General features: G+C 39.4%; 1 protein-coding gene across 4 annotated transcripts in view; it reads right to left on the bottom strand.

The window, feature by feature from the left end:
* HSDL2 (hydroxysteroid dehydrogenase like 2) overlaps positions 1 to 26,994 on the bottom strand; it is a 78,009-nt gene that overhangs the window by 15,966 nt on the left and 35,049 nt on the right. For 3 of the 4 annotated variants that reach the window (XM_078061611.1, XM_036090940.2, XM_078061612.1), the window contains exons 4-8: positions 24,993 to 25,107; positions 18,625 to 18,728; positions 17,836 to 17,934; positions 7,094 to 7,288; positions 5,207 to 5,278 (exon numbers count right to left, since the gene is read on the bottom strand). In XM_078061611.1, coding sequence (XP_077917737.1) covers positions 5,207 to 5,278; positions 7,094 to 7,288; positions 17,836 to 17,934; positions 18,625 to 18,728; positions 24,993 to 25,107 — 585 coding nt within the window. Of the gene's footprint in view, positions 1 to 1,414; positions 1,462 to 5,206; positions 5,279 to 7,093; positions 7,289 to 17,835; positions 17,935 to 18,624; positions 18,729 to 24,992; positions 25,108 to 26,994 lie in introns of all 4 variants that reach the window. The other variant, XM_078061610.1, reaches the window with a different exon arrangement.

Below are 26,994 nucleotides of genomic sequence, written 5' to 3'. Positions count from 1 at the left end.
CAAGTGAACTTCCTGATAACTTTGCCTCTAAACTAAACTTAGTTCCTTCATCCCTGGATTGAACCTGCTTCCTCCCATCAGGGCTTAGAAATGCCTTTGAAAGTAAAGATCATGTGAAGAACAGGGAAAACCTGCTCAGAAAGAAAGAACTTTCACAGCAGTCTAAACCACACAGTCATTTCCTCTTCCAATTTCATCAGCCTCGTGGTTCCTCCCACTGGATGAAGAGGGAGGTGAGACTATCAGCCTCACGAAAGCCCCCCTGCCAAGAAACACAAGGCCAGGGGAATTACAGTATTTTTCAACTTGTATCCACTTAACCCACTAGCCATAACCATTCAGCACATAATGTGCCAGGGGATCTGCAGTCCATAGGACAATTCCCATAGCATGAAGCTGTCCCTCAATACCAACCTCTGTTCCTTTATTCATCCTCTGGGAACCACTTGTGGGTAGTTTGGCAGTTGCCCCAGAAACAAGTTGAGAACAATTCATTAATTAAATTAAGTCCAAGGCCAATCTGTGCCCTAGGCTGAAATTTAACTCTCCATCTACTTCCCAACTCAAATTATACCCAGCCATATTGTCCAATATAACTCACCAAAGGTTATTAAATGAAATCTAATTGATAGCATAAAGATACTCCATGGTACAACAGAAGCAATATAAAAGAATCCCAAATTTGCTGGATATAAATTACCTTTCACTATGATGATTCCAGAGACAGACAAAAACAATAAAATCCTTCTCTTCTTACAAGTTAAAATCCAAACAGATATTAAAGATGAAATCCTCAAGATCCAACGGAGCAAAGAAGATACACACTTTTTAAAAACCCTGGAGTCAGTTTGTTATTATTTTTAAATTCATTACAGATAGTGCACCCCTTTACTGCCTACACCCAGAGCAAACAACCCTGACTGCCTTGCCCTTGGCATGGTGCTGCTTTTTATTGATGGGCAACATGTATGAACCATGACCATAAGTATACAGCTCAAAAAGTTCTCAGAGGAATTGGGGGATGGGCAGAAAGGGTAAAGGGGAGTGAAAGGTACAGGCTTTTCAGTTATGGAATGAGTAAGTCACAGGGATAAAAGGTACAACATAGGGAATACAGTCAATGGTATTGTAATAACGCTGTATGGTGACATATGGTGGCTACACTTGTGGTGAGCACAGCATAACGTATAGAGTTGTCCAATCACTATGTTGTACACCTGAAACTAATGTAATACTCTGTGTCAACTATACTTCAATAAATTTTTAAGAAGTTATCAATAAGTGACTATACTGTGTCATCATCACCTAGGTCAAGGAAGAGGACATAACAAGTCCCCCAGAAGCCTGTGGTGTCAAAGAACGACAGCAAAATCTTTAGTGTAAAGTTTTTTATGTAAATTGCATAATTTATCACCTGGAATATTTAGACATGGTGTGATGACTCTTCACAAGAGAATAAAACTGCAGGAGACAAAAAACAAATCAGTAGTATATTTGAAAGGTAGAGTCAATAGACTACAAATATGTAAGCTTTACTGAGAAAGAACATTTCAGTAACAACAAAAGATACATGGCTAGCAGCCCCTGTCATAGCCTCTCCTAACTTCACACTTAAATAAATATAAACATGTGAACAAATACTAAACATCACCTAGACTCACAATCTACGGTCAGAATCTAGGAAGAAATGTTCAGTAACTCTAAGGTAGACAGAGTCAGCCTAAGAACACAGGAATGCCTATGCTTTGCTTCCTGAAAGATCTCAGAGAAAGAATAGCTCTGCTCACCTAAACAAGGAAGATAGGTTTTCACATTTTTAAAACACTGGACCAAACTCTGGGCTTGTGCCAGCTAGAAGACTAGGATCTGTCCCTCTGTTCTATAATGCCACCTTTTAAGAACTCCTCCATCTTTCAAATCCAATTTCAAAGCTTGTAGTTTCCAAATACCAGAGGAGCAGACAGTAGAGGGAGCCTTGATAGTGGTTCATCCTGCAAAGTACATGCCTCAAAGCATTACGGATAAAAATGGGGAGGGGAAGAACCCTGGGAGCAGGGCACGCAGGGGACAGTAGGAAGTAAAAGAAGGTCGCATGTCAGTCTTGCACACTGGCACTAGCTACATGCCTAACAGGTACCACAACAGAAGCTACAGCTTTGAGAAAGGAATTCACCAGATGGACAAGGAGTGGAGCCAAAAGCAATCTATGCATCTCTGTCATCTGGCTCTGCTAGCTCTAGAGATAGCTCCTAATATGAAGATGAATTAACAGGGGGAAAAAAATAACCTGAGGCCTATGAAAAACAATGTACCACAAGGTAAAGGAAAATTATCCTGAAGAGAAAACAACCTATCTCTAAAAATAATTTACTATGAAACTCACAAGGATTCCTCTACATGAAAACTCTATGAAAAGGGGCACAGAGTCATATATAACTGGCTGGGATGAAAAGCCAATGGAATAAAATGAAAAAGGAAATAGGGAACATGAGAAACAAAACGTACAACAGCAAAATTAAAATAAACATAGGCCATAGGGAAGAGATGAAAGTGGCAAAAGTCTTTTTTTAATGGAGGCTCCACGCCCAACGTGGGGCTTCAATTCACAACCCCAAGATCAAGAGTCACGTGCTCTACCGACTGAGCCAGGCCGGCACCCTGTCAAAGTCTTATCAGTAGAGTTCAAACTTGAAAAGGTCTCCCAGAACACAGAAGGAAAGAACCGTAAGATAGAAATAAGAAAAGATGGTGACAACTACAGGGTAAAGGAAAAGGACAGCCAGGCTAAGAATAAGTGTTTCTGGGGAGAACCCAGAACAACTGTAACAGAAGCAATTAAAACTAGAACTAAAGAAAAACAACAAGAGCAACAACAACAATAAACTGAACCAACAAATAAGAATCTGTGGGCTCCCTGCATTGCAACGGGGTGGTGCCAGGAGGGGAGATCAATGAAAAAACGACAGTATTGTTTTTAATATGAGAAAAACCATGAATTTGAAGTTATGTGCATAGTTTATACTTCACAGTTACAAATACATTATATAAAACAAATACACACACAAATAACCAGAAAAGGTGCAATCAAATAGGATTATTAAATAGAAAGGTGAGCCGTTCCCACTTGAGAAATGAGGGATTACACGCAGACCTCGGAGAGAGGAAGTGTGAAGTCAACATAGAGTGGATGTGGATATGGACTAAAAAATCACCTGAAGGAGATGTTAGATCCCAGGCCAGATATACTGGACTATTACCTATATGAATATATTAATATATCTACAGAAAATACTGAATAGAATTGCAATGAACGAGGAAGAATAGGGACAAGAGAGCTACAGTAGCAAATGCTTCTCTCCAGCATCATATGGGGAAGAGAAGCTTTAGCCAAAGGAATGTGAGTATTGTGACCTCAAGGATGAGGGTATCCCTCATGTGGAGATGGATATATGGATTGCAGTCAACGCACTTGACATATTCTGATCCCAAAGGCAAAATCACTCCTATTGAAATTTGATGCTAATAAACATTTATCTTACATTTTACTTATTTAACCTCTCTTGTTCTGATTCCACGGTCATGAAACAACCTGATTATGATTCTGTTCCCTGTCATTATGACCCAAGGGAGAGAATGGGCTGATCATAGCAACTACATGCTTAGTCCATGAGATGGCAACTCCTCATTACAAATTAATAAATTGGATCACTGGGGGGGGAAATATGCTAATTTAAAGGACTTTAAAGTATTCGGGAGTTAGAAAAGCAATTTAAATCTACTGGTTAAGGTTATGGGCTTTGCAATTGGAGAACTATGAATTTAAATCCTGGTTCTGCCATCCGCATGATCTCAGATGTAAAATGAAGATAATAACACTTGACTTGTAGGTTCATAAGTGTTAAATGAGACAATGAATGCAAAGGACTTAGCATAGTGTTTGATACATAGGAGTGCCCCATAAATATTTGTTGAAAAACAAAATGAATATACGTGATCAATAAGTGGTTCTTATTAATTTAAATTTGGAATTTAAATGAGCTCAGATCCAATGTTAAGGTGATGAGCAAAAATCAGGATTTTGCTCTTGCCTAACCTGAAGACTAGACTCTTTCAGACTTTGATAAGCTGTATATTTTTCAAGTTTTTTATGATACAAAAGAAAAGTTGCCATTTTTATTAAATAATTTCTTAAACTATCTCCAAGAATTCAGACAAAGAAAAGATAAAGCTAGAAAAGAGTAAGCCAGAAAAAAGGTTGGCACTAAAATGCACTGTGGTATAAGGTTCTATAAATCTGCTATGAAGGTAGAGAGGAAATTTGTTCTTAAGTTTTCTAGCAGCCATCTAAAGAATCTGTGATCACTTAGGAGATTCACAGTGTCTACAAGATAAAAATAAGGTAAGGGCCCAGGAGAAGCACAGCTATTCTTGTTAATAAAGCATGAGAAAGATTCTTCTCATGGGTATTTGTTTTGTTTTTTTTTTAAAGATTTATTTATTTATTTGAGAGAGCGAGAATGAGAGAGAGAGAGAGTACATGAGAGGGGGGAGGGTTAGAGGGAGAAGCAGGCTCCTTGCAGAGCAGGGAGCCCGATGCGGGACTCGATCCAGGGACTCCAGGATCATGACCTTAGCCGAAGGCAGTCGCTCAACCAACTGAGCCACCCAGGCGCCCCAGCTCATGGGTATTTGTTAAAGAGTGTTTCTTCTGACATCTTTCAGTAAGCTAGTGGCATAATGTCGAACACAAAGACTGAACTCTGGACCAATTATAAAAACAAAATAAAGTAAAACCAAAACCTCCTTTGAAGTTAATTTCTCCCATAAAGTAGTCACACAGCACAAACTCTGAGAATGGTGTTAGGTGTACTTCGATGTGACACATTTTCCCTCAAAATAAAATAATACATCAACATGAAATACCTAAAGACAATGCCAAGGAAAAGAAATAAAACCTTAAAAAGGGTTTGTTTTCTTTTTAGACTTTTTAAATAATCAAATGAAAAGAATATATTAATAACTTCTTACTGGTAGAAGGAAAAGACAACCATTCTTGCTTGAATTAACTAAGCCCACATATTACTTGTCTAGTTTAAATTACAAAACGGTTTAAAAGCATAAGGCAGAAATGTCCAATTTTATATTCTGAAAGAAATACATCCTTAGCATCTTTATTTTCCTACATAAAATATGTTCTACGTCTTACCATGTGATTCCATTTTCTTGGTAATTGTATCTGGGTATTCATCTAAGAAGAAATCTGGTAACAAAGGATGGCCTGGAAAATAGACCCCAAAAATACTCAGGTTACTATGACAACATCAATACATTAGAATTTTAACACCTGTTTAATGAACATTATATCTGTTTTTATTGTAATCATCATTCTAGTGCAATGGAAAAGACTCCCGTGAGAACTGTCAAACTACTTGACCTTCACAAAGCTAAAATACTTTTCCCATCACCAAGTTATCCTCCTCTCCTATGGCAAATTTCATCTCTAAGATCCAACCAAAGAGCCACCTGTTACGTTAAGCCCTCAACTGCTGTCCCAGGAGGCTTTGCCCCCTCCTCATCTATCTATGCAACCCTTCTGTCCTACATCCCTCCAAAGTGCTAAGGACTCATTTCTTACCTGGCCCCCTGAGAGAAGGGGGTTCCTCATTAAGAAGGACTTGTTTCCCATCTCTGTCTCTCCCTCTCAGAAGATTAAAAAAACTGGAGGTCAGGAATGCATTGGTCTTTGTTATATCCTAATGCTTATCAAAGTACCTATTCATCTTATGTTCTCTACACTTGATAGGATTTTTAATCTTAAATCAAATTTAAGATTTTGTGCACAATGACACTGTGTCTTTAAAACCTAAAGTGATAATTACACTGTCTCAGGACCCAGAAGACCTGCATCTTGTTCAGGTTCTGCCATCTATTAGCTGACTGCTCTTACGCAAAGACTAATCTCTCTGAGCCTGTTTTTCTACTGTAAATATTAACTACTGAGTACTGCGATTGTGTCAAAAGCTGGGCACTGTGCCAAGCACATTATACACATTACTGCATTTCATTCTTACAAAAATCCTGTATGGAAGCTATTCCTTTAATTTTACCAGTAAGAGACGAGACGCTCAGAGAAAGTGGGTGACGTGCCAGAGGTCACACAGCTTGTGAGCAGCTGAGCTGGAATCTGAACCTGGTTTGTCTTCTCCCAAACTCCATGCTCTTAATCCCTAAACAACACTGCTTCCCTCACAGGATTGCTGTGAGGGTTAAATAGGTAATGTATATAAAACTGCTTTGTAAAACCGTAAAGAACTATTTAATTCAGTTCAAACTGAAGAGACAGGGATGACACAAATATAAACATGGGGAAGCACAACCTAATGAATAGTATTTAGAACACACTTTCGCACCAATAAATAGAACTCCTGCTTACGCCTACATTGTCTATTATTTAATACAGATTATGTTTCATACATAAAGTAAAAATGCCTGATCATCACCATCATGACTGCAATTTCAGAGAGGAAGAATGATTTTTGAACAAGGAGGCCACCTGAGAACTTCTCAGATCATACTCTTGTACAAAGCGCAGACTGTGTTCCCTCGTCTTCACCATCCATCAGGAAGCTAGCTACTCTAAGAGACTGCACTTAAGAGAAAAACATTTGGAAAGAGTCCATATTCCTAAAGTTTTCATAGAAAACGCACTCCTGTATCACCTATTACCACATCCTTGAATAGTCTTTACTCTGATTTTAAGATCAACTTTAAAAACCAATTTTCAGGGGCGCCTGGGTGGCTCAGTCGTTAAGCGTCTGCCTTCGGCTCAGGTCATGATCCCAGGGTCCTGAGATCGAGCCCCGCATCGGGCTCCCTGCTCACCGGAAGCCTGCTTCTCCCTCTCCCACTCCCCCTGCTTGTGTTCCTGCTCTTGCTATCTTTCTCTGTCAAATAAATAAATAAAATCTTAAAAAAAAAAAAAAAAGAACATATTCGTTTTATGATCACACAAACTTGCACACAAAACAGATGTATGTTCCTTGCAGGAAATGTAGAAAAATACATCACTACTTTTAAAAACTGGAAGCATTACCTGGCTTAATTGCATAGATGTCAAAATCTTTTATTCCTTCTTCTCTTAAGATATTTTCATCAATAATAAAGTTTCCAGTAAAACTTTTTGGCTTTTTAAAAATGGAATAGGCAGCATCTGCAATGATATCAACTTTTCTACACTGGCTTTCAATACCAGATCCTCCCAGCATATCCATAGCAGCGGTGTGGATGGCTGTGGAGAGAACACACACAGAGAACTCCAAATGAAAACAAGAGGACTGTGGAAGTAACAAACAAGACAGCTGATCGCTTTACTTCACAGGTGATGAAAACAAGATCCAGAGAGCTTAAGGGATTTGCCAAATGTTCTGACATGACTGGGTAGAATACACATTCCTTACTCTACACAACACTGCCTCATAAAATAGAACTCCTTTGTGAGACTCACTGCAAAATTCAATTAGACTTCTGATTTAGAATGCTCAAGAATTTGCATATGAGTACTGAAAGTTAAGAAAGCCAAGAAAGTGTAACAGAAAAAGCACTGAGCAGTAAGGCAGGTGAGCGGGACTTTTATGCCAACTATGTTGTGCTTTTTGGTAAGTCACTTTAACCTCTATGGGCCTCAGTTCCCTGTCTCTAAATATGGAGCTCATTCCCTAAATTTATTGTCTCACCCCTCTATTAGAATATAGGGGCAGGGGCACCTGGGTGGCTCAGTCGTTAAGCGGCTGCCTTTGGCTCAGGTCATGATCCCAGGGTCCTGGGATCGAGCCCCACATCAGGCTCCCTGCTCCGCAGGAAGCCTGCTTCTCCCTCTCCCTCTGCCCCTGCTTGTGTTCTCTCTCTCGCTGTGTCTCTCTATCACATAAATAAATAAAATCTTAAAAAAAAAAAAAAAAAGAATATAGGGGCAGAGGAAGAGGGAGAAGCAGACTCCCTGCTAAGCAGGGAGCCCCATGCAGGTCTCCATTCCAGGACCCTGGGATCATGACCTGAGCCGAAGGCAGACACTTCACCGACTGAGCCACCCAGGCACCCTTGCTTTAGGTGCATGTGATTTTTAAATTCTATGCTTTTTTTTATGAAGTAACTTGAAGTTCTGCTATTCATAGTACACTATTAATTATACATTGTCAAAGTTGTGAACAGTAACTTATCTCAATTTACTTATATTTTAGCTTGTATTTTGAACAATGAAAATCAACTTGTTTAAGTACTTTAGGTTTCAGTCTCTAGTAATTTAAAGTTCTCTCCATACCACTGTTAAACCATCATTTTAAATCATTACATACTGGAATAAATTACATAATTTACGATGAAAAGTTTGTAGCTTTTAAGAGCCATTGACCCCTTTCCATTCATTCAACACATAGTGATAGAGTCCTTACTGTAAGTCAGGCATTATTGTAGGGATTGGGAACAAATGAGTTGATAAACAGACAAAAGCCCCTACCTTCATGGTGATTACATTCTAGCACACATCCCTACTTCAAAGACAGCACAATTAACTTGGGGAATTTCCTGAAAGCACTAAGTTAGAAAATATGTCCCTACCTTATAACTACAGTTCCTTTACTAGGAAGAAATTTTTTTGCTTAACCAAGTTGAAGAGCTCTGGTTTTGCTCTTGATGTGATACCTTATTAATAAAAAATGGCAGATAATATTTATCAAGTGCGCCCTATGCTGGGCATGTTGCTACATACTTTAGATAAGTTATCTGAATGAATTCTATGAGGTAGGTACTGTTATCATTCTCATTTTACAGAAGAGAGCACTCATGCACGGAGGGGTTAAGTAACTTGTCCAAGATTACAGGAGCCAGAATTCAAACACTTGACAGCTTGACTTGACTTCAGAGCCAGGATCTTAACCACCATGAAACTAAAGGGCATTCTTAGAGTTCAGTTATCTCGCTCCCATAAACTGTAGAATTTTTCTTTTTCTTTTTGAGAGACAGAGAGCAAGCGCACACGCACACAGGCAGGGGGAGGGGGAAAGGGACAGGGAGAGAGAGAATCCCAAGCAGGCTCCATGCCCAGTGCAGAGCCTGACATGGGCCCTGATCTCAGGACCCTGAGGTCATGACCCAAGCTGAAATCAAGAGTTGGACACTTAACCGACTGAGCCACCCAGGCACTCGAACTGTAGAATTTTTCTAAAAATATTTCAATATAGGAGCACCTGGCTGGCTCAATCAGGAGGGCATGCAACTCTTGATCTCTGGGTCGTGAGTTCAAGCCCCACGTTTGGTGCAGAGATACTTAAAATAAATAAACTTTTGGGGTGCCTGGGTCGTTCAGTCAGTTAAGCAGTTGCCTTTGGCTTGGGTCGTGATCCCAGGGTCCTGGGATCAAGCCCTGCGTTGGGCTCTCTGCTCAGTGGGGAGCCTGCTTCCCCCTCTCCCTCTGCCCCTCCTCCAGCTTGTACTCTCTCTCGCTCGCTCTCTCTCTCACTCTCTTAAATGAATAAAAAATCTAAAAAAATAAACTTTTAAAAAAAGATTTCAATATAGTGCACCTTAAAACTATATGCATATGTATACACTTAGTCTCATTATAGACTACATGAATGGTGTAAGAATTCTTAAAACTCTAAATTAAGAATATGTCATGGATGTATACATGTGTTGTGTGTATTCATATGTATAGACACATATACACAACCTAAGAACAATGAATGATTTCCCCAAACCTATCTTTACTTCAGTAATCTTTCTATGGAAGATACAAAGAAGGCACAGATGCTCAAAATCAAGAAATAAGCCAGAGTTATTTTCAACAAAGGTTTTGCAATGTCATAGGCTACCCTAATAGGTTATAAAACTGACAATAAAAGCAGGTTCACAATAGAATACATCAAATGAAAATTCACTGATGAAGAAGCAAAAATAAGCAAAAATTTTAAAGAAACCTGATATGCCTTGGATCACAAGAATCCTAAAGGTGACCCTTAAACTTAAGTATTATTAAGGAATAACTGGAGAAGTATCTAATAGCTTCCAACTGATTCTCCTGATTGCAGACTGCACAAAGCACAAAACAGTAAGAAGAGCCTTAAAATCAACCTAAGAGGGGCGCCTGGGTGGCTCAGTTGGTTAAGCATCTGCCTTCAGCTCAGGTCATGATCTCAGGGTCCTGGTGCCGGGCTCCCTGCTCAGTGGGGAGTCTGCTTCTCCCTCCTTCCTCTGCAACCCCCATGCTCTCTCTCTCTCTTCTCAAATAAAATCTCTAAAAAAAAATCCACCAAAGATGTCCTTTTCACACAAACATATAGAGTACATATCAGACTTAAGACATCAGCATTGTCTTTGACTCCTCCTCCTCTGGAAAGAAACCAAAGATATCATTGATTATAAAGTGTACCACTGAGAAAAAAGAACATGTGCCAAATTAAACTACGGTACATCATCAATAGTAAGAGCATCCTGATATCCAAGATCTAAAAATGTGAAAACAGGGGCATCTCAGAATCAGTGAAATATAGATGAACTGTTACTTAAACAAGTTGGTAAGCAAGTCCGTTAAAAAAACAGGGAAACTAGTTTTGGTTTCTAGCATCAGGGAGACCAGCTATTACCTCATTTCCCTGACCTCCCTGGTCAGCTGAGTCCCCGTGTCTATTTGTAGCGTGGTCCAGGTGACAGAGGACAGCAGCTGCTCTGTGACACTTCTGCTATTGTCGTCTCGGCTGCCAGGCCCACCATCAGCAGCTGGGTTCACAGGCTCCCCAACCCAGCCTCCGTGAGTTCTATCCCCAAGTGGACTTCCCTCCTCTACCATGCTCCTTCTGAACGCTCAAGAGGTAAGAGGCAGCAGGCATTCGGAACAGCAGGCCACCCCCCTCCTCGCCCTCCATTTTGGCAGAAATTATGAAGCCAGTCTTGTAAAAAGAAAAACTTACACTTCTGAAGCTGACCTAGCTGGGGCTTGAGATCCTCATGTTATTAAACTACTAAGGCCTGTTCTCTGACCACTTCTCTGGATGGGTTGAATTCAATGGGGTGAAAAGTTCTAAATCCAGATGGGAAAATGTAGCCAGTGTACAGAAGGAACACTGAACCAGAGAGGACAAAGAGTGGACCAGGACACTGTTCTGATCGTGGTTAATATAGGTTACACTGCGTCCATCCCATTAAGTGCAATAAATCTCCTTTTCCTTGAAGGGAATAATGTTGGGAGATTACTGGTTCCAGCAAGCATAAAGAGCTGCTCTATACAGTCTAGGAAGAGAAAACCTGTTGTTTTTTTTTTTTAAATAGAAGCCTCACAAACAGCCAGGAGCCTGGACACCCTCTCGAATCCATTTTCTTGCCTTAGTCATGAATAATGCAGTATCCTAGCTAGCTTTCCTGCCTCCTCTCTCCATGATCTCACAAGCCATCCTACATTCAGATGCCAAATTAAACTTCTTAAACCTCATCAGCAACCCTATCACTCCACTGCTCCTATTTTTCCTCTGCTCTCCTGCTTCTGAAATTCTGAAGTGGCTCTGTACTGAATACAAGTTAAAATTCAAGCTCCTAAACTTGGGCAATCAAGACCTGGGGCTTAGTCATCCACCTCCCCACAACAACCTCACACCTACCCAACATTCCAGACAATTGCTCAAGTTGTACTCATGTACTCATTGTGTCATGTATTGCAAGGAACAGGACTGTAATTCAGTTTACTGTGCCATCAAGTCTAGGCCCCAAATAATACCAATAGCTCCAAGATGTCTAGTAAAACTTCTAAAATGAATATCTCAAAGCTAAAAGCAAAGATGTTGGAAGTGAACTGATTTCTCTTGTCAATCCTGGTAGTGTCCTCCACATTCGTTGTCATGCAATGTTCTGTTCAGAATGTCTAATTTGGAGCTAGGCAGAAGGTAATCATACTGTACATTCATTAATTCATCAAATATTTACTGAATGTCTACAAGGACTACAATAAAATGAACAAAGCAGATACTGTCTCTACCTTTAAGAAACTTTCTAGCAAGAAAGACATTAGCCAAGTTATAAAATCAATAGTTTAATTACAAATGTTGTAAGTAATATGAAGGAGATGTAGAGACTACTAAATCCAAGGGTCAGTCCCCATTTCGTAAGAACTATCAGCAACATGTGACACAATGAATCACTCCTTCTTCCTTGAAACAGGTTCTTCAAGTGGCTTTCAGGATATCATACTCTAATTTTCTTCCTCCTTACTCTCCTATATAGTTCCTTTTTTTCCCTCCAAATTAGTTTTTCTTCTTCTTCCCAATCTCTGAATGTTGCAATGGCCAATGGTCCCTTCTCTTCTTATATACCATTTACATGTTGATAACCCACAAATTTCTATCTCCAGCCTGGACCTCTCTCCTGACACCCACACTTGCAAATCCAACTGTCTACTGACCATCTCTACTTGGATGCACAAACACAATGCCCCCACATGAATTCCTAACCTCCCTAACCTGCCCCATCTGCAGCTTTTCCTGTTTATTGGTTGCACCTTCAAAATACAGCAGAATCTGACCACTCTACACTGCTTTTACTGCTATCACTCTGGTCACAGCTACTAAGACATACTGTCTAGGTAACTGTAATAGTCTCCAACCTGGTCTCTCTGTTTCCTATTTCTCCCTTTGACCCTCAAGAACTTATTCTTTTCCTGCAGGCAGGTCGCAGCCTTGCACATGGGGACCAGGGTCAGCTGTGGAAAGCCCCTCCTCCTGGGAAACAGGCACGACCGGAAGGGGGCCGCCCCCTCGCCCGTCACGCAATGCACGTTCGTGGGGAACCTGGTGCTGAACCATTCGTAGACAAGCTGCTTCTGGGTCGGGGTTTCGAACATAGCAGAGCAGCTCCCTCGCTGCGATCTACTGAAAGTCAGCCCTCGACACAAGGGTTTGTTGGGAGAAAAAAAAACAACAACTCTATTCTTTTTTTTTTTTTAAGTAGGCTCCAAACCCAAAGTGGGGCTTGAACTCATGGCACCTGGGATTAAATTAAGAGTCGGGTGCTCTACCAACTGAGCCAACCAGGCACCCACCAACCTAAGAATCTATTCTTAAGAGCATCCTGGGTGCCTGGGTGGTTCAGTCGGTTAAGCGGCTGCCTTCGGCTCAGGTCGTGATCCCAGGGTCCCAGGATGGAGCCCCGCATCGGGCTCCCTGCTCAGCGCGGAGCCTGCTTCGCCCTCTCCCTCTGCCTGCCTCTCTGCCTACTTGTTCTCTCTCTCTCTCTCTGTCAAATAAATAAAATATTAAAAAAAAAAAAAAAAAACTTCAAAAAAAGAAAGAGCATCCAGACAGATCCTTTAAAAAATTCAAGTATCATCACATCCCTCCTCTGCTCAAAACCCTGCCAAAGGGGTGCCTGGGTGACTCAGTCGGTGAAGCATCTAATTCTTGATTTTGGCTCAGATACTGATCTCAGGGTTATGAGATCCAGCCTCACATCGGGCTCCGTGCTGGGTGTGGAATCTTGAGAGTCTCTCTTCCCTCTCCCTCTGCCCCTACCCGCTTCTGCGTATGTGTACACACACTCTAAATAAATAAAATAGTTAAAACAAAATCAAAACAAAACCCTGCAAAAGCTCCCCATTTCACTAAGAATAAAAACCCAAGTCTTGGCAAGGACCTACAACATCTGCTCCCCATTTCTTTATGGGCATCATCTCATTTTCTGCTATTCTCCCCTCACTCCAGCCACGTTGGCCTTCTCCCTGCTCTTTCATCATGCCATGCATGCTCACCTCTTAGGACCTTTCCCCTGGCTATTTCCTCTGCCTTCAATGCTTCCCTCACATACCCTGTAGCTAACATATCACCAAGGCTAACTCCAGCACCCCCTTCAAGTCCATGCTCAAACGTCACCTTCTCAAAAAGGCCAAACCTTTCTTTCTACTCTTTTTAAAACTGCAATCTAGGGGTGACTGGGTGGCTCAGTTGGTTAAGCATAGACTCTTGATTTCAGCTCAGGTCATGATCTCAGGGTCATGAGATCAAGCCCCGTGTTGGGTTCCACGCTCAGTAGGGAGTCTGCTTAAGAGTCTCTCTCTCCAGGGTTCCTGGGTGGCTCAGTCCATTAAGCGTCTGCCTTCAGGTTAGGTCATGATCCCAGGGTTCTGGGATAGAGCCCCACATCAGGCTCTCTGCTCAGCGGGGAGCCTGCTTCTCCTTCTCCCTCTGCCTGGCCCCTCCCTCTCTGTGTCAAATAAATAAATAAATCTTAAAAAAAAAAATTCTCTCTCTCCCTCTCCCTCTGCTCCTCCCCATTGCTTGCTCATGTGTTCTCTCTCCCAAATAAATCTTAAAAAATAAAATAAAATTGCAATCTACCCTTCCAGTCCCTGAGACTCCCAATCCCCCTTACTTTGTTCTATTTTTTTCTATAGCATTATCACCTTCTAGATACTTTACTATTCATTATGTTAACTGTCTACTGTATCTCTCCCAATGAAACTGTAAGTTCCAAAAGGACAGAGCTTCGTGTCTGTTTTGTTCTCTGATGTATATTAAGCTACTAGAGCTGAACTTGGCACATAAAAGGTGTCAAATAATTATCTATTTTATGAATAAAATCTTTAATTCTTAGAGTCATTCTAGGCTTTTTCTAACTTTGTTACCCCAGGATCCCAAAGACCTAAAGGTTAGGGGAGTGGAGGTGAGAAGGGAAGGACAAAATGCAGATGATGGTAACCACCCTGAAGAGTAAACTCTAAGGGTAAGATTTGCATCCCATTCATCTTAGTACCCCTTAATCCCTTGTACACAGATAGACACTTAATAAATTATCTGTGGATGCATAATAAATAAATAGTACAGAGAACTCTGCCTGGCATATAAAAATGTTTGGAAGATGAATGAATAGAAAATGACAAGTGACATAATAGAGGTATAAAAAAGGGAAAATACTATGTTAGGACTTCGTTTTCTGGGAGACCTGCCTTTCAAACTAACTTCCTGACTCTATCTACCAACAACAGCAATGATTGAAGTGGGAGGAGGAGGAGGCTGAGAACGGATGAGAGAAGGAAAGGAAGTTGAAGAAGAAAGGTACAGTCAAGTGTGAGCTTTTAAAGTTTTTAACTGTGATCCATAATCAGTAACATTTTTTACCGAATGACTAAGAATACATAATACCTACATATACACACACTCACAACTACATTTGTATTCATTTATATGTGAAACCAATATTGACAATCTGCAATACTCCCTACTATTTTCTATCTCACTCCATTAGAAATAAAACAACAAAATTCTGGCTGCTACCTTCTAACTCAATTTCACAATCCACAAAACTGATTTCATGACTCACCAATGAGTCTTGACATTCAGTTTGAAAAACACTACAGAAGCACTTTCTCACTTTGATCTTTTGCCCCACTGCAAAGAATATCATGCTCCAGAAAATCTTAGAAGAACTGTGTCTGCTACAGAAACATAAGGAAAAATGAAGAAGCAATAAAACATGGTTCCGATCCCACAGTGGGCCATGGAAGAAAGGAATCTTGGTCAAATAGCAGAAGAAAGGAATTTTTAAAAATTGATTCTTTGAGGGGCGCTTGGGTGGCTCAGTCGTTAAGTGTCTGCCTTCGGCTCAGGTCATGATCCCAGGATCCTGGGATCGAGCCCCACATCGGGCTCCCTGCTCCTCGGGAAGCCTGCTTCTTCCTCTCCCACTCCCCCTCCTTGTGTTCCCTCTCTCGCTGTTGTCTGTCTCTGTCAAATAAATAAATAAAATCTTAAAAAAAAAAAAAATTGATCCTTTGAGCCCTTAGAAGAAAAGAAAGGTGGTGACTACAGAGGTGGTTGCAACAGCTAAATTCTCCTAAAAGTTCCATTAGCAACATGCCCCTGTGCTCCATACATTCTCACCCATAGCCTCCCATTTCCCCCGCATCAATACCATAAGTCATTGGCTCTTTCACTTCTGCTTGGAGCAGATAAAATCCCTTCACCCAGTAGACAGCAGATGGGAACAAAGATAAAAAGAAATCCCTCAAATGTCCCTAAACTAGAACTCTGGGTTAGTTTCACATTCTTGTATGTGGCATTTCAGTTCAAGAGTACCCCTAGAGCTATAATACTTTGCAAAAATGCTGGATTAAATGTGTTTTCATGGCCAACTCTTACCAACCTCGTCATCCATTAGGTGTAAAGGCTAACGAAGTATCACAGTGCCCTGCATGATGTCTCCACATAATAACTGTCCAATAGATATTTGTCGACCAACAAATGAACAAAATAATTCCAGAAAGAAGAATAGGAATAAACAATAGAAAGGTCCTTAGACAATAAAGAAACATGTTAAAAGACAAAACGGGGAGAAATCAGGAAAATCCAGAATGTTGGAAACTCTATAAATGACCTGGTTTATCAGAGCGCCTGGGTGGCTCAGTCGTTAAGCGTCTGCCTTCGGCTCAGGTCATGATTCCAGGGTCCTGGGATTGAGCCCCACATCCGGCTCCCTGCTCGGCGGGAAGCCTGCTTCTCCCTCTCCCACTCCCCCTGCTTGTGTTCCCTCTCTTGCTGTGTCTCTCTCTGTCAAATAAATAAAACCTTTAAAAAAAAAAAAGACCTCGTTTTTCAAGAAATCAGTGGCAAGGAAAAAAAAATTAAAAGTGTTAACTACTATACATGAAAAACATATCACACAAATATAATGTGTGAAACTTGTTTATATCCTGATTTGAATAAACCAACTGTGGAGAAAGTATTTGAGACACATGGAAAGAGCTAGAGAGTATAATGCTTAGCAAAATAAGTCAGTCAAAGAAAGACAAATACCATATGATCTCACTCATATGTGGAATTTAAGAAACAAAACAAATGAGCAAAAGAATAAAAAAAAAAAGAGACAAACCAAGAAACAGACTCTTATTTGACAGAGTGAGAGGGAGAGAGCACAAGCAGGGGGAGGGGCAGAGGGAGAGGGAGAAGCAGGCTCCCTGCTGAGCTCGATCCCAGGACCCTGAGATCATGATCCAAGCCAAAGGCAGAGGCTTAACCAACTGAGCCACCCAGGCGCCCAAGAAACAGACTCTTGAGTACAGAGAACAAACTGACAGTTACTAAAGGGGAGGTGGGTGGAGGGATGGGTGAAATCGGTGAAGGGGATTAAGTGTACACTTATCTGGATGAGCACTGAGTAACGTAGAGAATTGTTTAGTCACTGTATTGCACACCTGAAATTAATACAGCAATGAATGTTAACTATACTGGAATTAAAATAAAAAATTTAATTTAAATAAAAAAGGTAGGTAGTTGTCTATAATTTTAATATCCAGAAGCACTTCTATACCCTAGCCCCAAACAGAAAATATAATTTTTAAAAAACATACCATCTAGTATTGTGGCTGCCCCAAGATGAGACTATTAGAATACTTTTCCTTCCCCAATCTTCCCATGCTCATATAAGCCCTTCAGAATTCAATTACTTCCATATTTCACCCTTCCCCAACTTCTAAGTTTTAAAAAGAGAGTTTAGGGGTGCCTGGGTGTTACAGTCGGTTGAATGTCTGATTCTTGATTTTGGCTCAGGTCACGATCTCAGGGTCATGAGATCAAGCCCCAAGTCTCTCTCTCTCCTGCTCCCTCTCCCTCTGCCCCCCAACCACACCTGCCCAATGCTCGCTCGTGCAGGCTGGCTCTCATGCGCATGCTCGCCCTCTCTCTTATAAAAAAAAAAAAGTTTAACTTGTTTCCCACCTCAACCTACCTACCCAAGATGTATCTCAAAAGTGTCAAGGACAATAAATGAGAATCCAATAATTGGATTTTTTTTTTTTTAAATACATACCTGTTTTAGGCCATAATGCATTGACTGCAATTTCACCCTTAAATTCTTCTGCCATTCCAAGCACACACATAGACATACCATACTTAGCAATGGTATAAGCTGAAAGAAACCACAAAGAATAGTGCTTAATTAAGAAACAACTTTGTGAGTATAAATAACCACTTTCTATGGCTATACTGCTAGTAAAACAAGAATAAAAAGTTGGAGATTTGCTAACCTAGTCAATTAAAACAGAACTTCTTTCAGTTTTGCCCTGTGGCTTTCTATTCTAATTACCTGTCCAAATTTTAGTGAATTATGTACAAAGGAGGAGTAAGTACCTGATGTAACTATTTTAAAGGACGTACCTCTACATAAATCTTGTAATTTAATGCATACTCACCTCAAATCTTAGTTCGCTGTGAAAGGAAAAGTACTTCATAGTTTCTAACCAACTTTATTGAAGACTAAGTTATATACAATAAAACACACCCATTGAGACTTGAGGGAGCTTTCTGGAATGATGGAAATCCGTATCTCGATTTGGCTATTGGTTATACACATGTATACATTTGTCAAAACTCTTCAAACTGAACCATTAAGATCTGTGCATTTTACTGAATGTAAATTATACCTCAATGTTTTAAATTACAGATAAAAGTTTAAGAATCTAGTTTCCAAAGTGCTATTGATTCTACATAGAAAATTTAATGTTGAATGTTATGTAAAAATTGTGATTACATCATAGAAACACTGATTTAATACAAAACAAATTAACCAAACAAACCATTCCCTCAACCTACCACCTACCACAGTGCTGTTTGAACCACAATGGATTTAGGTTCAGGGGTGGGCTGAGATTGAGGATATGAGCAATTTTACTCTTTTTCAAATAAGGAATACATGCTTTAGATCTGAAAGCAAAAGAAAACACATCAAGTTAATAGCATTCTAACAACTTCCCCACTTCTCAAAATTATTATTTTATTTTTTTATTTTTAAAGATTTTATTTATTTGAGAGAGAGATAACGTGCACGAGAGCAGAGGGGCAGAGAGAGAACGTGCACGAGAGCAGAGGGGCAGAGGGAGAAAGAGAATCTCAAGCAGACTCTCTGCTGAGCACAGAGCCTGATGCACGGCTTGATCTTACAATCGTGAGATCATGACCTGAGCCAAAATCAAGAGTTGGACGCTTAACCCAGTGAGCCACCCAGGTGTCCCTAAAATTATATTTTAAAGTACTTCTACAAAGCAACTAAACTTGGTCAGAAATATGTAGGCTACTTTTGTTTGTGTTTACTTTTTTAAAACGAAGGTAGGAAAAGCAATTAATTTTCATTTTTTGAAACTTTGCTTAACAGCCTGGACAAAATGATCTGCTTGATGAAAATATCAAATCCTTGGCACATTAGCCTTAAATCCAACTGAAGCTATCCTCAACTACATCCTTTCAATTCTTCCCACCCAACACACACACACACACACACACACACACACACACACACACACGCATAATTTTCAGCAAGTTAATGTCCTTGCCAGGCAGCACTACACTACGGTAAAGAACATGGTGCTCAAGCCAGACAGACCGGGGTTCAAATCCTTTTTCTTCCCCTTCATTGTGTGATCTTAGGCAAAATATATTCTCAGTTTTCTCATTTGTAAGTATTGGTAATACCTGCTACCATCTAGGACTGCCCCAGGGATTAAAATGAGATGATAAATATGCAACACTTTGAACAGTGCATATGTCAAACATGAAATAAACAACCACTATTATTAGTATTATGTATGCTGATTTATTTCATCTTAGTAGGTGTGGTATTCCTACTATGCTGGAACTGTAATTTAATAACACAACTCCCAATACATTCCCAAATTTAATTTGCACCAATATGCAATGCAGTATGCCTTTGAGAGGAATATTTAGTTTTTATATGTTTTTTAAAAAACTGTCCAAAGGGGCGCCTGGGTGGCTCAGTCGGTTAAGCGTCTGCCTTCGGCTCAGGTCATGATCCCGGGATCCTGGGATCGAGCCCCGCATCGGGCTCCCTGCTCAGCGGGAAGCCTGCTTCTCCCTCTCCCTCTGCCTGCCTCTCTGCCTACTTGTGCTCTCTATCTCTCTGTCAAATAAACAAATAAAATCTTTAAAAAAAAAAATAAATAGATAAAAACTGTCCAAAAAGGTAGGCAATTTATTTTTTTAAAAACTCAGGTTCAATATTTTTAATTTATTAATGACTAAGCTACACTGTGTTATTAAGCTATAACATACACATAGCTTAAAGCTGTATAGCTTTTAGTTTTATTTTACATTCAATAATTTCTAGGACTTTGAACTAGTTAATTCTTGTCAGTTTTTTTTATTAACTAATGTACAACATTCTTATTACCATCTGCAACGTCTTTTCAGGTCTAGAAACCAAATATAATCAATATCACTAAAGGGTTTTATACATATCGTTTTTCCTTTCCAAAAGTGCTTCACTTTCATGGGGGTGAGTTGGGGAGGGGCAAACAATATTACAGCTGATATTCATTAAAACAATGAAGCTGCACCTCAAAATCTGAACAGGAAAAACCAAATCTATTCCAGGCAATAAGACCATGACTACATTTTACATCCAAGGAAAGAGCTTATTTCATTTACATTATAAACATGAGCTTCTCCTTTGATCTATTAGATAAAACCTTTCCACCTGCACTTTGCCTGCCTGGCCCTCAGCTTTACTAATCCCAAATCAGCTGCATTTTTAACAGCAATATGCTCAATCTTCTATGTTAAAGACTATTAGCACCACACTTAAATACTAATACTTCCAGCTCAATAAAATAGTTAAGCTTACTGAAAACTTACTGTGTGCTAGGCACTGCCCTTATTACTCTTACATGAATTATGTTATTTAATTAGGGTTACAAGCTCAAATGCGCCATAGGCATTTGAGCAAATGAATAAAGTGAGCTGTGTATAGGAAAGAAAAATTAACTGTTCAGAAATGCAATTAAACTTTACTACTGAATTTCTATAAGCATTACACTGGAGATTACATATTTAAAACTTTTATTAAAAATACAAATTAAGGGGGCGCCTGGGTGGCTCAGTTGGTTAAGCGACTGCCTTCGGCTCAGGTCATGATCCTGGAGTCCCGGGATCGAATCCCGCATCGGGCTCCCTGCTCAGCAGGGAGTCTGCTTCTCCCTCTGACCCTGCCCCCTCTCATGCTCTTTCTCTCTATCTCATTCTCCCTCTCAAATAAATAAATAAAAATTTAAAATAAAATAAAATAAAATAAAAATAAAAATTAAGGATTTGCCTTCTACCTCATCTCTGCCTTTCCAACCCTGTTTCTGTAAACCTGTGATACAAGTCACAGGCCATGGGGCCCTGGGTGCCAGGGATCAGGAAACAGCTCTAGATCCTTGCTGAAACCTCCAAACAGGTCAGTTCTTTGGGCCTTGTCCCCACTCTCTCCCTGACGATATTTCTCAGACTTGCCTGAGGAAACAATCTATACTTTCCTTCCATGAATAAATGAGCGTCACCAAATACAAAACAAAATTAAAATTAAAATGGAAATGTTTCATTATCAATTTTCTCTTTTATAACTTATAACTTCCACAGAGGGCCAAAAACCTGACACCTTTTCTTTGGTCCAAAGGTCAATATCGGGTCTTTCATTTGGCATTGCAATATGGCTTTAACTGGGAAAAATATTTAGTATTATTTTAAAAATAGCTGTCCCCCCCCCCAAAAATAAAAAAATAAATAGCTGTTCCAGGGGCACCTAGCTAGCTCAGTCAGTAGAGCATGTGACTCTTGATCTCAGGGTCATGAGTCCAAGCCCCACGTTGGGCATGGAGCCTACTTTAAAAAAGTAAATAAATAAAATAAACTAAAGTAAAATAAAATAATACCTGTCCCTAAATGTAGGAACTTTCAAAAATGAATAGAATCTTTGCTTTAAAAAAGGGTTTTTATTTTAGTGTATCTCTTCCTGAGATATTTGTAGATCTGCTATTCCAATGTACTCATATTTAGTTTTTAGTACATTAGTGCCCTATGGCTCCTATGTTCCATCTGTAGTTCTCCAACTACACAAGTAGTATTCATTGAGAAAGGTACCTGAACAAGGTTAGTTCATTTTCTCAGTTTGAAATCAAGGTTTTTGCTTTGTTTTGAACTGAACCTTCAAATCTATAATTGCAGGAACGTAGTTTAAGCCATCAGTTTCATTTTTGGAAAATGATCATGGTATAGGAAAGGGGCCAGGTTGTTCTTGCTAAATGGGTTTTCCAAAGACATAATTTCACAAGGAATGAGCAATGAGAGTCAGACATTTGTGTTTATGTTAGTCATAATGTCGACTAATAAAGTCAAGTCTTTGATCCAGTCTTTGTATGGGAATTGAGCTGGGAACTCTCTCATGGGTGGCAAAAAACAGTTGATTTCTTTCCAATTAAAACCAAAATCTCGGGGCCCCTGGGTGGCTTAGTCGGTTAAGCGTCTGCCTTCGGCTCAGGTCATGATCTCGGGGTTCAGGGATCGAGCCCCGCATTGGGCTCCCTGCTCAGTGGGGAGTCTGCTTCTCCCTCTCCCTCTGCCCCTATTCATTCTCTCTCTCTCTCTCTCTCTCTCTCACACACACACACACTCACTCTCTCAAATAAATAAATAAAATCTTAAAAAACAAACAAAATCTCTTCAACAATACACCATAGCCACATAATCTTGTCACAGAGCAGACTATCATGTTTGTAGTCCACATTTGTAAAGCACATAACTGTGGTTTAAACCACAGAAGTGTGTTTAGTTCTTAAAGTTCATAACACAGTGCATCTTTAACTTTTTAGCAAGAGCAACTCCTAATGAACAATACGATGAACAAAATTATTTTCTGCAACTCTGTGAAACATTTCTACATTAGTTTAATAAGTTTAAAGCTAACACTGACCATTCATTACAGCTTAAAGTTAACACTGACCATTGCAACAGCACTGTCCACAGTTACGGTTATTACAATTTTGACAAATCTATATTAAACTTCCTAAGATGTTTCTCAACACTTAACAAGTCACTTCCATGTTCATGTCATGGGTACCAGCCTAAAAGTTTTTTTAATCACATCAGAATTCTCCTGACACCTTAAGTAAATAAAACTTGGTAAGTAGAATATTTATATCCTTGGCTTCATCACCTACAATTGAAACTGCCACAAATGATTTAACTTTTCACAAATCGTGTCCTTCTAAGCCTTAATTCAACATGCTGAGCAACAGTATTCCTGCTTAGGTTTATATTTTTAAATGCTTGTTTAAATGAGTGTTTATATTTAATCAAAATTCTTTCACAAGTTACCATCTGTAAAAGATTTTGAGGCCCAGATAATTTCTTCATGTAACACATGACTGCAACACAGAGCAGCACTGCTTGTTTTATTTGAAAATAAACACAAATCCTATTGAAGTGTTAGTCCTTTTTCTATGTAAGTTTTTCACCACAGTCTTTTCTGTATGTTTGCCATAGTTCTTACCATGGTTTGACTCACTGTGGTTTCCATTCAATTGAGATGTACTTTACATACTGAATTTATAGAAATATGCCCCACATCTATAAAGAAGTAGGCTCTCACTCATTTTACTTGAACATATGGCTCTCTTGGCATATGTCTCATTTTCCCACTTCAGACAGACACATGGGTATGAGAAATATTTTACTTCCTTCTTTAAGAAAAATAGCAGGGCAAGCACACAACAAGATAAAAATGGCAACCTTTTAGCCTGTCCTCAGTTTCAGGTGCCTATGAATCACACTGTAATGTAACAAAAGGCCACAGCTAATGTCTCTAATGAGGCAGTTAACACTCTGCCACTCAGCTACAGCAGCTAACTGTTGCCATATGGGTATGCTGTGACCAGATTTTCCAATTTCAAGAAAAGCCAGAAATCTGGATTTTTGTGTAAATCTGATCTTTTTCATATGAGTAACTAATAAAATTCTGAGCTAATAAAGGAGCTAATAAAAACATTGTTTTACACTGTCAGGGCCCAGTTTTGTAGACCCAACAAAATGTATCTCTAAGAGAAAAGTTCCAGATTAACAACAAATTTTACATTTAACTCTCACGACCAATCCTACGACATACTTCACATCCTCATTTTACAAATAAGGAAAGAGAATCTGCAAGAAGTTAAGTTACTTGCACAAAGTCATGAGATAGCACATACTCAAAGGAATCTAACTCCAAAGCCCAAGGTCCTAATTGGTCTTAACCGATTTTATGTATAACCGTACGGCAGATACATATAAGATGCATGTGAGGCGACAAACAAGTTCTATGCTAGCTTTCCTTACCTCCACATGAAAAAGTGATAGAACCTGAGGGTAAATAAACAGATAAAAAATGGACAAACAAGAGTGGATTGTCTGACTGATCCAGAACAGATCACAACTACATTTGGTTTCATTCTATATTCTGTATTCCCCGATATTCCCCAAGATAGCATTAACCTTTTGTTACATTAAAATGTGATTCATAGGGGCGCCTGGGTGGCTCAGTCGTTAGGCGTCTGCCTTCGGCTCGGGTCATGATCCCAGGGTCCTGGGATCGAGCCCCGCGTCGGGCTCCCTGCTCGGCGGGAGGCCTGCTTCTCCCTCTCCTGCTCCCCCTGCTTGTGTTCCCTCTCTCGCTGTGTCTCTCTCTGTCAAATAAATAAATAAAATCTTTAAAAAAAAAAAAAAGTGATTCATAGACACCTGAAACTAATATAACACTTATGTTAACTATACTGGAATTAAAATTAAAAACTTAATAAAAATGGAAAAAAAAATGTGATTCATAATGAGCTTCCTATGATTTACATAACTATAGCCAGTGTTTTCCAGAGAAAGGAAAGACTATTGCTGATTTGAATAATCAGAAGAATTGGCATGCATGAATATATTTATTCATACAAATGTCTGAAAATGCTGGAGCTATACTTTAGACTTTATTAGATTTACAGAGAAAAGGAGCTCTGAATAAAACTATTTAAAATACTATTTATTGACTTGGAGCACTTTTAGGCCTTTATAACAACTTAGTAGGTTTTAAACTGTATTGCTAATCTGGTTCAAATCTGTTTACAACTAGTTCTCTGAGAACACATTGCAAGGTTCTCCCCAACCACTGCAACTTACGTCAGAAAGGTGCCTCTGGTGTTGACATTCATCATCAAATCCATTCTCTTTGTAGGTGTTTCCAATGTGTTGGTCAAGCTAATAGCACTGGCATTATTCACCAAAATATCAATTCCTGTTTTCAAATAATCAACTTCTCATTAATGTAATTTAAACTTTATAACAAAAAGAAATAAAAACATTTAGTGTATATAGTTGAACCCTAAGCTGGTTCACAAATACTTCTTTTAGGTAATACGACTGACAATATACCAATGCAAGACTCGATAGCTATGTCAAAACACCCAAATGATTTTCACTGGCACAATGGAGAAAGCCAATTGCCAGAGCTCCACGTGAAACTACAAGGAGGCTTAGTCCTCAGTGGTTTGTAGCTTCATTCCTATTTGTTCTCTTACCTCCCAGTCTTCCCTCCTTGTCTCCAAGAACCTTAGGTTAACTTCCTTAAAGTTTTCCCTTCTCTTTAGCATCTTTCCAAGGCCCTCCTTCCAAGCTCACTAGTCTCCCTCCTAAGACCCTCACTTTAATAAAAGAGGTCCTTCCTGGTCTTGGGAACTGGGGAAAGAGAAAAGACCTAGAGTGAATTTTCAATTCTAGGCAAATCATCAAAGTATATCAAGTTTGTTTTAGTAATTCATACACAAAATTAATCTAGAATAATGATTATTTATGCACATTCTGGCCAGTCCCTCTATATGTAACATATCTGGTTTACAAGCTTAGTTATAAGTTGTAGTTACAAGTTTAGTTAAGTAATGTTAAATGAAAATAGTAAAATACAAAAGTATCTTAAACACTTCTCTGGTTCTACATGATTCAAAATTCTTTTTAAAGGGCACTTAATATTCAGTTAAATAGAATCATCACAACTTCTACTATTGCTGGCTTAGACTGTTGCAATAGACATTTTTGTTACCCTCTTTACTATGCCCCTCTCTCACAATATGTGGATAATGGCTTAAATAAGGCTATTATACTCACTAAAACATTTTAGTCATAAGCACCCTTTCTTCATATATAGTAGTATAAAATCTTGATCACATCCTCATTCCTCAGTTTCTATATTCTTTTGTATAAACTCTGTGTTAATAGTGTTTTCTTAAAATGTGTCCTTAGGATAACTTTGGATTCAACTATATTACATTTTATAGCTTCATTATAACAAAACTCAACTCAAGTAAGTCATCCATATATCTGAGACAAGTTCTAGATCCTGTGACTACCAACCTTCTAGGATGAACATAATGATGGTTGCCTTCACAAGTAGCAAAGACCTGTGAAAAGAATTTTTAAATCTAGGGCATACTTGTCAATCCACAAAGCTATGAGCTGCTCAGCCACATCACTGAAAGATAATCAGCGAGTGGCTATTCTACATAAGGCACTCTGCTAGGGCCTATGAGGCCAGAAAGATGATACTCACTAAAGAAGAAGCCAGGTGGAAGCAAAGCGAATTGAATGAAGGTCTGAGTGAGATGCTGGGCTGATGGGTATATACACCACCCTGTGTAGAATCACCCTCTTCAGAGATGAAGCTAGTGAGGGTTGATCCAATCAACAGATTCCTTAAGCAAATTCAGACTTTATTGACTTCATCTCTCTCACTATGTGATAACAAGTGACGAGTATGTTAGCAGAGCAAACATCTGGGCCCAAAAGCAAAGAAAGTAGATGAGAAACGAGGATATACTGACATGGTAAATTATGTTTGACTTGCCAGTGATAAAGAAAAAAATAGCTCCAATTAAGAGGTAGGTTAAAATTTCAAACTCAGATGGGCCAAATTAAAATGGATCAGGGAATAATAGTGAAAAATAATGCACAAGCAGGTGTGTGTGTGTATGTGTGTATACATACATATATATATACCTGCTGCAGAAAAAAAAAGTTAGCAGGAAAGAATGATTCTGTGGTTTATGAAATAGCATAATTTACTCAAGGCCTGGAAAACTCTGAAGGTGAGGGAAGGCAAGGTGATAGGGAGCACCCTGTGGCAGAGAAC

This window comes from Halichoerus grypus, chromosome 14, assembly GCF_964656455.1.
Source record: "Halichoerus grypus chromosome 14, mHalGry1.hap1.1, whole genome shotgun sequence".
NCBI classification, from domain to species: Eukaryota; Metazoa; Chordata; class Mammalia; order Carnivora; family Phocidae; genus Halichoerus; species Halichoerus grypus.
This window is presented reverse-complemented; position numbering and strand designations above follow the sequence as displayed.